General features: G+C 44.2%; 1 protein-coding gene across 4 annotated transcripts in view; it reads right to left on the reverse strand.

The window, feature by feature from the left end:
- The window catches only part of LOC121704800, a 71,655-nt gene that overhangs the window by 29,004 nt on the left and 28,123 nt on the right, over positions 1 to 14,528 (reverse strand). For all 4 annotated transcript variants that reach the window (XM_042085294.1, XM_042085295.1, XM_042085296.1 and 1 more), the window contains 8 exons: positions 11,891 to 12,280; positions 11,751 to 11,804; positions 8,940 to 9,233; positions 8,183 to 8,476; positions 6,250 to 6,543; positions 5,493 to 5,786; positions 3,560 to 3,853; positions 1,629 to 1,922 (listed from right to left, as the gene is read on the reverse strand). In XM_042085294.1, coding sequence (XP_041941228.1) covers positions 1,629 to 1,922; positions 3,560 to 3,853; positions 5,493 to 5,786; positions 6,250 to 6,543; positions 8,183 to 8,476; positions 8,940 to 9,233; positions 11,751 to 11,804; positions 11,891 to 12,280 — 2,208 coding nt within the window. The remainder of the gene's footprint in view (positions 1 to 1,628; positions 1,923 to 3,559; positions 3,854 to 5,492; positions 5,787 to 6,249; positions 6,544 to 8,182; positions 8,477 to 8,939; positions 9,234 to 11,750; positions 11,805 to 11,890; positions 12,281 to 14,528) is intronic.

The raw sequence follows: 14,528 nt of genomic DNA on the forward strand, positions 1-14,528 counted from the left end.
AAAACAGTTGAAAACATAAATTATGCAAAATAATAGAGTCAAACTAATCATCCCAAAATCTCCACATTCGCTCTGTGAATCTTTGCAGTTTCCAGAGATATGCTATGATCAACTGTACACAATCTGACAATTTCTTATTTCTACAATCCTGATATGCCCATTAAACTTCTCTGGGCAGCACACTCCCATTGCGTCACATTACCATTAGTGCACTGTGAATTTTTGATGGAGGAAATGTCCAACAATATAGAATGCTGAGAGGGAAACCAAATTGATGATCACAGCTAAACAACCTGAAAAACCTAGGGTACATTAAATTACATTACATTTAGCTGACACTTTTTAACCAAAGTGACTTAGAACAAGGGAAGTAACAAAGGTACAGTGTGACAAGGAATAAGTGCAGCAATAAGTACTACTCGCATAGCATCAAGTGCCAGTTGTAGAAGGTGGATAGTCACATGGTTTAGAGCTAGAATTAACATGTCTAGTTATTGACAGAACTTAAAGAGGAGGTACTGTCTGAAGAGCTAGGTCTTGAGGAGTTTTTTGAAGTTAGAGAGGGATGCCCCTGCTCTGGTAGGAACTGGTAGCGTGTTCCACCAACAGGGAACAACAAATGAGAAAAGTTTGATTGCCCTGAGCATACGGGTGGCAGAGCCAGACGTCGTTCATCAGAAGAGCGCAACGATTGGGAGGTAACATATTCCTGTATAAGGGCATTCAAGTCAGAGGGTGCAGAACCGGGGACTACTTTATAGGCAAGCATTAGTGACTTGAATTTGATGTGGGCGGCAATAGGTAGCCAGAGTAGCTCGGTAAGCAACTGGGTAACATGCATTTTAGGTTGGTTTAAGACCAGGCGCACCGCTGCGTTCTGGATCATCTGAAGAGGTTTCACTGTGCAAACTGGGAGACCTGTCAGGAATGCGTTACAGTAACCGAGTCATGTAATGACTATGTCCTGTACCAGGAGTTGGTTAGCATACTGACTCAGGCCTGATTTTTCGTATGTTGTAGTGCAAAACGGCATGACAGGGCAACCGACGCAACATGATAGGAGAAGGTGGATATTCTATGAAAATAGTGTATTTTGATAGCCTAGAAATCTAGACGCACCCTAGCGGCAACAAATTACATTTGCTGCCAGGGCTAGTCTAGCAACTCTCCGTTGGCTTGTGAGCTCGAAAAATTAAACTTCTATCAGGCCAATCAAATCGTGTATAGTCGTTAGGCGGGCTTAACATAATGATTGATGGCAGAGTTGCAACGGTTTGGCTTGAATTCCCTGCTACTTGAAAACAAATAAGATAGATGTTGCTGTTGGCGAACAGTGTGACACGAGTTAAGCTTTTATTAAGTTGGCAAAAGTTTGAACTAGCCAACTAGCTCTGCTAGTGGGAAACGCATGGAACTCATAGCTGTCCTATTGCGTGCAGAGGGAATTTGAAAGACAACCGATTATCCCGCCCCTCGGACTGAGCACTGCGAACGGTGAGTGCCCAGACCCTACATTGTAATGTGGGTCTGCCTCGTCAGGCTAGTATTTTGAAACATATCAATGAAAAAAAAACTGAACATAAGGAGTGATACACCATACAATAGACTGTTTTTCAACATCATCTTACCGTCTACAGAGAAACTGACAGAATCGCTGTGAGATGAGGTGAAATCACGACCAGACACTCGTGTTTGATACTGGCAGTAGTAGGATCCTCCATGGGCAAAGTCCACCTGACGGATGGTGAAAACAGCAGATGTTCCCGTGGCTGCCTTTGTCTCTCTGTAGGACCCAGAGAGCTGCTGAAGGGTGAATGTCCCACCCAGGTACTGAGTGGAGATGGAGCAGCTGATCTGGACAGGCTGGCCCCAAGATGAATTGCTTTGCGTTTGAAGGGTGAGAACTGGTTTTGGTAGTGTAACTGGACGCAAAAACAGTTGAAAACATAAATTATGCAAAATAATAGAGTCAAACTAATCATCCCAAAATCTCCACATTCGCTCTGTGAATCTTTGCAGTTTCCAGAGATATGCTATGATCAACTGTACACAATCTGACAATTTCTTATTTCTACAATCCTGATATGCCCATTAAACTTCTCTGGGCAGCACACTCCCATTGCGTCACATTACCATTAGTGCACTGTGAATTTTTGATGGAGGAAATGTCCAACAATATAGAATGCTGAGAGGGAAACCAAATTGATGATCACAGCTAAACAACCTGAAAAACCTAGGGTACATTAAATTACATTACATGTAGCTGACACTTTTTAACCAAAGTGACTTAGAACAAGGGAAGTAACAAAGGTACAGTGTGACAAGGAATAAGTGCAGCAATAAGTACTACTCGCATAGCATCAAGTGCCAGTTGTAGAAGGTGGATAGTCACATGGTTTAGAGCTAGAATTAACATGTCTAGTTATTGACAGAACTTAAAGAGGAGGTACTGTCTGAAGAGCTAGGTCTTGAGGAGTTTTTTGAAGTTAGAGAGGGATGCCCCTGCTCTGGTAGGAACTGGTAGCGTGTTCCACCAACAGGGAACAACAAATGAGAAAAGTTTGATTGCCCTGAGCATACGGGTGGCAGAGCCAGACGTCGTTCATCAGAAGAGCGCAACGATTGGGAGGTAACATATTCCTGTATAAGGGCATTCAAGTCAGAGGGTGCAGAACCGGGGACTACTTTATAGGCAAGCATTAGTGACTTGAATTTGATGTGGGCGGCAATAGGTAGCCAGAGTAGCTCGGTAAGCAACTGGGTAACATGCATTTTAGGTTGGTTTAAGACCAGGCGCACCGCTGCGTTCTGGATCATCTGAAGAGGTTTCACTGTGCAAACTGGGAGACCTGTCAGGAATGCGTTACAGTAACCGAGTCATGTAATGACTATGTCCTGTACCAGGAGTTGGGTAGCATACTGACTCAGGCCTGATTTTTCGTATGTTGTAGTGCAAAACGGCATGACAGGGCAACCGACGCAACATGATAGGAGAAGGTGGATATTCTATGAAAATAGTGTATTTTGATAGCCTAGAAATCTAGACGCACCCTAGCGGCAACAAATTACATTTGCTGCCAGGGCTAGTCTAGCAACTCTCCGTTGGCTTGTGAGCTCGAAAAATTAAACTTCTATCAGGCCAATCAAATCGTGTATAGTCGTTAGGCGGGCTTAACATAATGATTGATGGCAGAGTTGCAACGGTTTGGCTTGAATTCCCTGCTACTTGAAAACAAATAAGATAGATGTTGCTGTTGGCGAACAGTGTGACACGAGTTAAGCTTTTATTAAGTTGGCAAAAGTTTGAACTAGCCAACTAGCTCTGCTAGTGGGAAACGCATGGAACTCATAGCTGTCCTATTGCGTGCAGAGGGAATTTGAAAGACAACCGATTATCCCGCCCCTCGGACTGAGCACTGCGAACGGTGAGTGCCCAGACCCTACATTGTAATGTGGGTCTGCCTCGTCAGGCTAGTATTTTGAAACATATCAATGAAAAAAAAACTGAACATAAGGAGTGATACACCATACAATAGACTGTTTTTCAACATCATCTTACCGTCTACAGAGAAACTGACAGAATCGCTGTGAGATGAGGTGAAATCACGACCAGACACTCGTGTTTGATACTGGCAGTAGTAGGATCCTCCATGGGCAAAGTCCACCTGACGGATGGTGAAAACAGCAGATGTTCCCGTGGCTGCCTTTGTCTCTCTGTAGGACCCAGAGAGCTGCTGAAGGGTGAATGTCCCACCCAGGTACTGAGTGGAGATGGAGCAGCTGATCTGGACAGGCTGGCCCCAAGATGAATTGCTTTGCGTTTGAAGGGTGAGAACTGGTTTTGGTAGTGTAACTGGACGCAAAAACAGTTGAAAACATAAATTATGCAAAATAATAGAGTCAAACTAATCATCCCAAAATCTCCACATTCGCTCTGTGAATCTTTGCAGTTTCCAGAGATATGCTATGATCAACTGTACACAATCTGACAATTTCTTATTTCTACAATCCTGATATGCCCATTAAACTTCTCTGGGCAGCACACTCCCATTGCGTCACATTACCATTAGTGCACTGTGAATTTTTGATGGAGGAAATGTCCAACAATATAGAATGCTGAGAGGGAAACCAAATTGATGATCACAGCTAAACAACCTGAAAAACCTAGGGTACATTAAATTACATTACATTTAGCTGACACTTTTTAACCAAAGTGACTTAGAACAAGGGAAGTAACAAAGGTACAGTGTGACAAGGAATAAGTGCAGCAATAAGTACTACTCGCATAGCATCAAGTGCCAGTTGTAGAAGGTGGATAGTCACATGGTTTAGAGCTAGAATTAACATGTCTAGTTATTGACAGAACTTAAAGAGGAGGTACTGTCTGAAGAGCTAGGTCTTGAGGAGTTTTTTGAAGTTAGAGAGGGATGCCCCTGCTCTGGTAGGAACTGGTAGCGTGTTCCACCAACAGGGAACAACAAATGAGAAAAGTTTGATTGCCCTGAGCATACGGGTGGCAGAGCCAGACGTCGTTCATCAGAAGAGCGCAACGATTGGGAGGTAACATATTCCTGTATAAGGGCATTCAAGTCAGAGGGTGCAGAACCGGGGACTACTTTATAGGCAAGCATTAGTGACTTGAATTTGATGTGGGCGGCAATAGGTAGCCAGAGTAGCTCGGTAAGCAACTGGGTAACATGCATTTTAGGTTGGTTTAAGACCAGGCGCACCGCTGCGTTCTGGATCATCTGAAGAGGTTTCACTGTGCAAACTGGGAGACCTGTCAGGAATGCGTTACAGTAACCGAGTCATGTAATGACTATGTCCTGTACCAGGAGTTGGGTAGCATACTGACTCAGGCCTGATTTTTCGTATGTTGTAGTGCAAAACGGCATGACAGGGCAACCGACGCAACATGATAGGAGAAGGTGGATATTCTATGAAAATAGTGTATTTTGATAGCCTAGAAATCTAGACGCACCCTAGCGGCAACAAATTACATTTGCTGCCAGGGCTAGTCTAGCAACTCTCCGTTGGCTTGTGAGCTCGAAAAATTAAACTTCTATCAGGCCAATCAAATCGTGTATAGTCGTTAGGCGGGCTTAACATAATGATTGATGGCAGAGTTGCAACGGTTTGGCTTGAATTCCCTGCTACTTGAAAACAAATAAGATAGATGTTGCTGTTGGCGAACAGTGTGACACGAGTTAAGCTTTTATTAAGTTGGCAAAAGTTTGAACTAGCCAACTAGCTCTGCTAGTGGGAAACGCATGGAACTCATAGCTGTCCTATTGCGTGCAGAGGGAATTTGAAAGACAACCGATTATCCCGCCCCTCGGACTGAGCACTGCGAACGGTGAGTGCCCAGACCCTACATTGTAATGTGGGTCTGCCTCGTCAGGCTAGTATTTTGAAACATATCAATGAAAAAAAAAAACTGAACATAAGGAGTGATACACCATACAATAGACTGTTTTTCAACATCATCTTACCGTCTACAGAGAAACTGACAGAATCGCTGTGAGATGAGGTGAAATCACGACCAGACACTCGTGTTTGATACTGGCAGTAGTAGGATCCTCCATGGGCAAAGTCCACCTGACGGATGGTGAAAACAGCAGAGGTTCCTGAGGCTGCCTTTGTCTCTCTGTAGGACCCAGAGAGCTGCTGTAGGGTGAATGTCCCACCCAGGTACTGAGTGGAGATGGAGCAGTTCATCTGGACAGGCTGACCCCAAGATGAATTTATTTTTGTTTGAAGGGTAAGAACTGGTTTTGGGATTGTAACTGTGAACAGATGCAATTAGTTAGCTAGTTAAACCTAGAGAAATAATTAATTTCCACAGGTCTATACAATATCACCATCACATCACATCCCCTCATATCCACACATCACACATTTTCTACTTTCTCCTTTTGAATCTTAAGGCAATCTCGAGAGATACAGCACAGTCAACTTCACACCATTTAACAATTTCCTAAATTGTTCAATCCTAACAATCCCATTAGAATTATTTGGACTGCACACAGCAGTGTCGGTAACACTCTTATGAAAAAATTAGTGCACAATGATTTTTCCAAGGACATCAATACAAATGAAATGTAATGCTGATGGCAAATGCCATGCAAATGCAATTGCAAATTCATGATTATACCAAAACAATCTATTAAAATATCATGTTAGAAACCCTTCCAAAACAATGTTTATTGAAAAGCAATATGCCGTAAAAGTGGTTGTTTAACATCTCACCGTCTACAGAGAAGCTGACAGAATCGCTGTGAGATGAGGTGAAATCACGACCAGACACTCGTGTTTGATACTGGCAGTAGTAGGATCCTCCATGGGCAAAGTCCACCTGACGGATGGTGAAAACAGCAGATGTTCCCGTGGCTGCCTTTGTCTCTCTGTAGGACCCAGAGAGCTGCTGCAGGGTGAATGTCCCACCCAGGTACTGAGTGGAGATGGAGCAGCTGATCTGGACAGGCTGGCCCCATGGTGAATTGCTTTGCGTTTGAAGGGTGAGAACTGGTTTTGGTAGTGTAACTGGACGCAAAAACAGTTGAAAACATAAATTATGCAAAATAATAGAGTCAAACTAATCATCCCAAAATCTCCACATTCGCTCTGTGAATCTTTGCAGTTTCCAGAGATATGCTATGATCAACTGTACACAATCTGACAATTTCTTATTTCTACAATCCTGATATGCCCATTAAACTTCTCTGGGCAGCACACTCCCATTGCGTCACATTACCATTAGTGCATTGTGAATTTTTGATGGAGGAAATGTCCAACAATATAGAATGCTGAGAGGGAAACCAAATTGATGATCACAGCTAAACAACCTGAAAAACCTAGGGTACATTAAATTACATTACATTTAGCTGACACTTTTTAACCAAAGTGACTTAGAACAAGGGAAGTAACAAAGGTACAGTGTGACAAGGAATAAGTGCAGCAATAAGTACTACTCGCATAGCATCAAGTGCCAGTTGTAGAAGGTGGATAGTCACATGGTTTAGAGCTAGAATTAACATGTCTAGTTATTGACAGAACTTAAAGAGGAGGTACTGTCTGAAGAGCTAGGTCTTGAGGAGTTTTTTGAAGTTAGAGAGGGATGCCCCTGCTCTGGTAGGAACTGGTAGCGTGTTCCACCAACAGGGAACAACAAATGAGAAAAGTTTGATTGCCCTGAGCATACGGGTGGCAGAGCCAGACGTCGTTCATCAGAAGAGCGCAACGATTGGGAGGTAACATATTCCTGTATAAGGGCATTCAAGTCAGAGGGTGCAGAACCGGGGACTACTTTATAGGCAAGCATTAGTGACTTGAATTTGATGTGGGCGGCAATAGGTAGCCAGAGTAGCTCGGTAAGCAACTGGGTAACATGCATTTTAGGTTGGTTTAAGACCAGGCGCACCGCTGCGTTCTGGATCATCTGAAGAGGTTTCACTGTGCAAACTGGGAGACCTGTCAGGAATGCGTTACAGTAACCGAGTCATGTAATGACTATGTCCTGTACCAGGAGTTGGGTAGCATACTGACTCAGGCCTGATTTTTCGTATGTTGTAGTGCAAAACGGCATGACAGGGCAACCGACGCAACATGATAGGAGAAGGTGGATATTCTATGAAAATAGTGTATTTTGATAGCCTAGAAATCTAGACGCACCCTAGCGGCAACAAATTACATTTGCTGCCAGGGCTAGTCTAGCAACTCTCCGTTGGCTTGTGAGCTCGAAAAATTAAACTTCTATCAGGCCAATCAAATCGTGTATAGTCGTTAGGCGGGCTTAACATAATGATTGATGGCAGAGTTGCAACGGTTTGGCTTGAATTCCCTGCTACTTGAAAACAAATAAGATAGATGTTGCTGTTGGCGAACAGTGTGACACGAGTTAAGCTTTTATTAAGTTGGCAAAAGTTTGAACTAGCCAACTAGCTCTGCTAGTGGGAAACGCATGGAACTCATAGCTGTCCTATTGCGTGCAGAGGGAATTTGAAAGACAACCGATTATCCCGCCCCTCGGACTGAGCACTGCGAACGGTGAGTGCCCAGACCCTACATTGTAATGTGGGTCTGCCTCGTCAGGCTAGTATTTTGAAACATATCAATGAAAAAAAAAAACTGAACATAAGGAGTGATACACCATACAATAGACTGTTTTTCAACATCATCTTACCGTCTACAGAGAAACTGACAGAATCGCTGTGAGATGAGGTGAAATCACGACCAGACACTCGTGTTTGATACTGGCAGTAGTAGGATCCTCCATGGGCAAAGTCCACCTGACGGATGGTGAAAACAGCAGAGGTTCCTGAGGCTGCCTTTGTCTCTCTGTAGGACCCAGAGAGCTGCTGTAGGGTGAATGTCCCACCCAGGTACTGAGTGGAGATGGAGCAGTTCATCTGGACAGGCTGACCCCAAGATGAATTTATTTTTGTTTGAAGGGTAAGAACTGGTTTTGGGATTTTAACTGTGAACAGATGCAATTAGTTAGCTAGTTAAACCTAGAGAAATAATTAATTTCCACAGGTCTATACAATATCACCATCACATCACATCCCCTCATATCCACACATCACACATTTTCTACTTTCTCCTTTTGAATCTTAAGGCAATCTCGAGAGATACAGCACAGTCAACTTCACACCATTTAACAATTTCCTAAATTGTTCAATCCTAACAATCCCATTAGAATTATTTGGACTGCACACAGCAGTGTCGGTAACACTCTTATGAAAAAATTAGTGCACAATGATTTTTCCAAGGACATCAATACAAATGAAATGTAATGCTGATGGCAAATGCCATGCAAATGCAATTGCAAATTCATGATTATACCAAAACAATCTATTAAAATATCATGTTAGAAACCCTTCCAAAACAATGTTTATTGAAAAGCAATATGCCGTAAAAGTGGTTGTTTAACATCTCACCGTCTACAGAGAAGCTGACAGAATCGCTGTGAGATGAGGTGAAATCACGACCAGACACTCGTGTTTGATACTGGCAGTAGTAGGATCCTCCATGGGCAAAGTCCACCTGACGGATGGTGAAAACAGCAGATGTTCCCGTGGCTGCCTTTGTCTCTCTGTAGGACCCAGAGAGCTGCTGCAGGGTGAATGTCCCACCCAGGTACTGAGTGGAGATGGAGCAGTTCATCTGGACAGGCTGGCCCCATGGTGAATTGCTTTCCGTTTGAAGGGTGAGAACTGGTTTTGGCAGTGGAACTGGGGGGAAACATTTGAGCTGACCATTAGTGACCAAAAGAAAGCTAATCTTTCCACATGTTTTGAGTGTATCTGAGCCAATTCTGGGGTTATTTATGATCAACTTAATGGAACACGCCACTGTAAACGATAACTTAAGATAGCTGTAACTATACCAATATTAGCATTGTTATCATTATAGTATATGTGTGGACTTTGTTATTCACATTAGCTAGAGCGATAGTTTATTACCATTATCGTTCTTTTTCTGAACAGCCCTTTCTGTTCTGCCCTTTCACTAGCAGTACTAAATCATGGCTCCATTGTCACTGTGAATCAGTATGTCCTCAGAGCTCCACTCGCTACCCCAGGGGATAGCTGCTATGACCACTGGGTGTAACTTGAAAACGGCTGAGGAAGCCGTTTCGCAGCATTGCTAGAGAAATTCCTGCGGCCAGGGAGACGGGAACCATTGCCTGTTTTAGAACCCCCCGAACCCTACAAAAGGGGCTGCATCGGTAAACAGCAGGTGGTCCTCTGGGAAAGAGAAGCAATCGTCATAAAACATGCATAACATGCTATGGTTTGAGTGTCCAGCATGATTGTGTCTATTAGGGACGGAACTGAGAAAGTGCAAGAGAGGAGATGTGTGATAAAGGGACGGCCTTGGGGAATAATTTGCATGGCGAAGTTCAGATGGCCTAAAAGGGAGAGAACTTCTTGCTTTGTGCGGGTCTGGGAATTGAGAAAAGTGTCGATGATCACAGTGATCCTGTCTTGCTTCTTTTCTGGGAGCGATGTCGAGAATTCCTCAGTATCTAAAATGATGCAGAGAGAAGGGCCCGCAAGTTTTCTCCAGGGAGAGGAGAACACCCAATTTTTTTAAAACCTTTGTCAGAGTGGAAATACCTGTGGCGGGTGGGTGGGTTTGGGGGGGTAACTAGAAAAAAACCTACAGAAGGTGGACTAGCAATTTGAAATAGTATGTGTATACAGTATAAGGCAGTATCGAAGGTGTACTATGCCGATAGGATTAACCCTGTAGTAGGGGAAAGAAGGTGTGTCGAACGGCCTGATCATGAACCCTGACTAGCTTTTTGCTAAGAAGAGATTTAACAGCCTCTGGGCCTTGTACAGCAGACAGTAGGTTTTTGCAAGAGAATGACTGAGAGCATAGCCATGACGCCAGGGTGGAACCCGTGGATTAAACCTGAAATGAGATAATTGCAGAATGTTCGGTCTGGGTGAGATTGCAGCTCTGATTGAATAACATACTTTGAGATTTTCATTGAAGTTTTTGAGGCAGGGACAGACTTGCTTGGCATAAGCGGCAGCACAGTAACTGCACACATGAGAGAAATGACAATGCAATGTATGGCAGTTGTTGAAGTCAAATCTTTTGCAGATTTCACAGCCTTTCAAGGTAAGTGCATCGTCTCCCCCCTCTTTAGCATCTGTGGAAGAGAAGCGGGGGATGTAAGAGGTGGACCTAGGGGGAGCACTAGTGTGACTATCAGTGTTGACTGTGACTGAGGAGCTAGGCAGCTACTGCTCTTTCCAGGATTTTACTGAGGAAAGGGTGATTGGAGATTGGGCGGTAGTTGTTGGGGTCATCCGGGTTGAGTCCAGGTTTTTTGAGGGTTGGGATGACTGCATACGTTTTAAATCTGGTCGGCACCACTCCACTCTCCAGTGACTTATTGAATATGTTGGCCATTGTGTGGCATAAGGTGGGGACACATGCCTTCACAAGGATGGTGGGCATTGGGTCCAGCCTTGGCTTTTGATACCAGTTCCAAGACATGGTCAGCATCCAGGGGTGAAAAGGAGGAGAGGCAGCACTGCAGTGGGTGTGCAGCAGAGGTGGAGGTGTCATGCAGCTGTCATGCAGCTGTAGGTGGGCAGCTGGGGGGTTATCATCTTGCTGGTGTAGCATGGAAGAGGAGGGAGTGCCAGACGGCTGAAGCTGCTGATGGATGGTGTCCACTTTTTCCTGGAAGAAGTCCAGGAACCTAAAGCACAGGTTTTACCCGGATTTGGGCTTGCATTTTTCACGACATAGCTCTCCCTGCAGCTTCAGTAGCAAGTGACTGCTAAGCTAAACCCCCACTAGCTAGCGAGCTAGGCATCAAGAAACCAAGCTAAACACATACAGGGCTCACAATAAAACGGTCGAGCAAACACATTGTTCTAGAGACCATCAAACCACATTACAAAAACAAAGTTCACCCAAGGGTAGGCTACTTACAATTTCAACAGCAACAAAGCCAAGTCGTTTGCAGTCTTCTTAGAAACTACAATCTGACTACATTTTCAAAGTGCGATTCGATACTTCTGTTGAGTCACATCCGGATTTACCCGGACCGGGTTCAGTAAGTTGCATATTTGTTTTTTTCCACGGAGAAGCGATAGGGGGAGACGAAGCACCCACCAAACAACCCAGAAAGTGTATGATTAAGGTAATTTTTGCTAAAATTGTTGCATAGGGCTTCTTTAACTGGCTAACAGACCATGTAATCATCATACACACACACCTACCTGGAGTTGTTGGAGCAGGAGTTTTAGTTGGAAGGACTCCTTTATTGCTCACATCTGTGGGGGAGGGGATCTTTAAGTACAATGGATGACCGTATGTAATATCAGAGAAATTGTAGTAATAGTAAAATTAAATGATTCACCTGCACAATATGCCAACTGACATGTCAGAGGTCTCTCAAATTTGTAAACAGTAAAGTTTCCAGGACAAGATTTAACCTGTATGGAGGGTGATTTGAAGTTGCAGCAGTCGCTATTCCAGTGTCCACACACCTCCCTGGTCACAATGCCATCCTCTGGTTGGGGGTGAGAACCCTTCAGCCAGAGGGGTGCATGCGTACCACAGCGCTCCTTGGGCACACACATGTTAGGCATCCGAACACTCACTTCCTGGTAGACCATCAGGTACCAGCCCTGCCACTGGACGTCCCGGTCACACCTGCGCACTGATTGGTCCAGGTTGGTGGTGACCCTCCAGGTATCATTCAGCACAGTGTAGTTGTGACAAGGATCACTCTGGTTAACTGATGGGTCTTATGTTACAAACAAACACACAAACAAACACACACACACACACAGGCAGATCCAATGGTCACAGCATGCACACACAAAATGCACCCTTAATCACAGTGAAATACTGCTCTATTGTCTTAAAGGAAAACTGGAGATCAAGTACTATCGGTACAGAAAACAAAAAACGAACGAAGCAAAAAAAAATAAAATGGTGTTACTAAGCTTGAGTTGATGCAGCCAACAGCTAGAGCAGTCAGGCAGCTAATGCTACACCCTGGGGGCATGCTTTTAAGGATGTACCTAGAGTGTAGAACTGTAGTTGCTTGGCTGCTCTAGCTGTTAGCTGCAGAAACTCGAGATAAGAAGCACCATTTTTAAAAAAAAAAAACTTTTTTTTTTCATACCAACATTACCCGGTGGCCTCGAGAAACAGATCTATGTAAAAAATTGCTGGAATTCTCCTTTAAGACAAGGTTTTTGTTAGTCAGTCACTTTCACTGCTAATGTGTCAATAATGCATTTGTGTTGTTCGCATAGTTGTGGGTGCACATATTGCATTTGCTATTAAATGACATTGAAGTATATAGACCCTTTCAACAACATAAACAAAGGTGTGCGTTCCCAAAGCATATCCGGTAGTAAAGAAAACAACATTGAGCTAATGGTAACTTGTGGACAAACAAAAAATCCTGTTTTAAAGTCTATATTTTGTATCATTAAGCTCAAGTTTGATTAATTTGTATTTCAAAGTATCTGTTGGTTTTGAACGTTTCAATTACGAAACCTATAATTGAAGAGTCTCTAGAATCTCATCCTGTATGACCACGTAATGCTTTCAGCAGCAGGTGTCTGCTTTCTAAACTGATCTGCAGAGCTGTAGTGAAGGGGAGTTCTATTTCACTTCTCCTGACCTTCCAACACCTAGATGCCCATCACATACGCATGTAGGTCAAGTGTTTGTACCAACAAAGTCACCTGTGACCGGGGTGACGTATGGCGCTACGTCATGCATTTAAGGTGCTTTCACCCCGGAAGTGACCTCTCGCCATCTTCTCGTATGAACGTAGGTGTTTCGAGTCAATCGCTGGGAGTCTTGAAACCTTTACGGGTTGGAGCTGCGTTTTCGCCCTCTTAAGACTGCGATTGCTGTACATTTAATCAAGGTAAAGGCATGGTTTTCTAATTCGTTGATGCATCCATGAGTGGTTTCGCTCTATGTTGACACCGAAGGAAATTTGGCTTCTCGTTAGCTGGATTAGCCTAGGATATCGGTGGTCTTGTCGCCATTCCTAGCAGCATTCGACCAGACTTTCGTACTTCTCTGAACTTATATTTAAACTCGAGACAGGGTTCAGTTTATTTCAACGTTAGCCCAGCATTATTGCTTACCTTCTGAGCGTTGAATGACACTAGGTGTCTTGTATTTTGTGTTGGTTTACATATAGCGACTTGTGTTTCTTAATAGACAGCGTTTGTTGGCTGTTTGCTTAAAATTTCAGTTTGTGTTTTTCGCTTGTAACTGGAGTCATTTGGGCTCGCAGCGAGTGCATTTTGCTCTATGCGCAGCTGAACTGGGTTGAGTGCCTATTATCAAGAAAGTTAGCCTTTTGTTTATTTAAATAATTGCGGCATGTTTTTGGTGTGCGCCAAGTGCTCGACCTCCCTTGAGCCTGACGACGGTCACGACCGTTACCCCCGTTGCCTTGGTATTGAGCACCTAACACAAGGGCTAACTGAGAGGGCTTGTGTAGACTGCTGTTGCTTGAGTTTAGCTGCCCGCACCGCCAGACTTGCCCAACTAGAGGAAGCTTCAGGGTCTCAATTGGCCAGTCCGAGCGAGCGTACTAGGGCTGCAGATGGGGAGTGCTCCGAAGTGCACTAAGTCAGACCCTTTGGCCCAGAAAGTAGACTTTTTGGCATTGGAATTTGCGCAGATAAAAGCGCTACTGGAGGGTTTACAGCGTCCTGATATACCGTCGGCTAGCGGTTCCGCTACAGACACTACAACACACGACCCACCGCCCCCTGTACTGTCCCCAGCAGTAAGTGCCTCTGAGGATGATGTATTTTCCATCAGAGCCTCAGAGAGTCTAAGGACGGTAGATGAGTGGGCTGAGGATCTGGCAGAGCTGGTATCTCACGGCTCTGACTCCAACTCCCTAGAGGATTCTGGTTCACTGGGTAGCACGGTTGCTGGTCAGGCTCTAGGGCTACATTTTGTGTCCCACCTTCGGCCACCTTTATGGAAGAGCTACAGAGATGTTGGGC

The sequence above is a fragment of the Alosa sapidissima genome, chromosome 3 (genome assembly GCF_018492685.1).
Source record: "Alosa sapidissima isolate fAloSap1 chromosome 3, fAloSap1.pri, whole genome shotgun sequence".
NCBI classification, from domain to species: Eukaryota; Metazoa; Chordata; class Actinopteri; order Clupeiformes; family Clupeidae; genus Alosa; species Alosa sapidissima.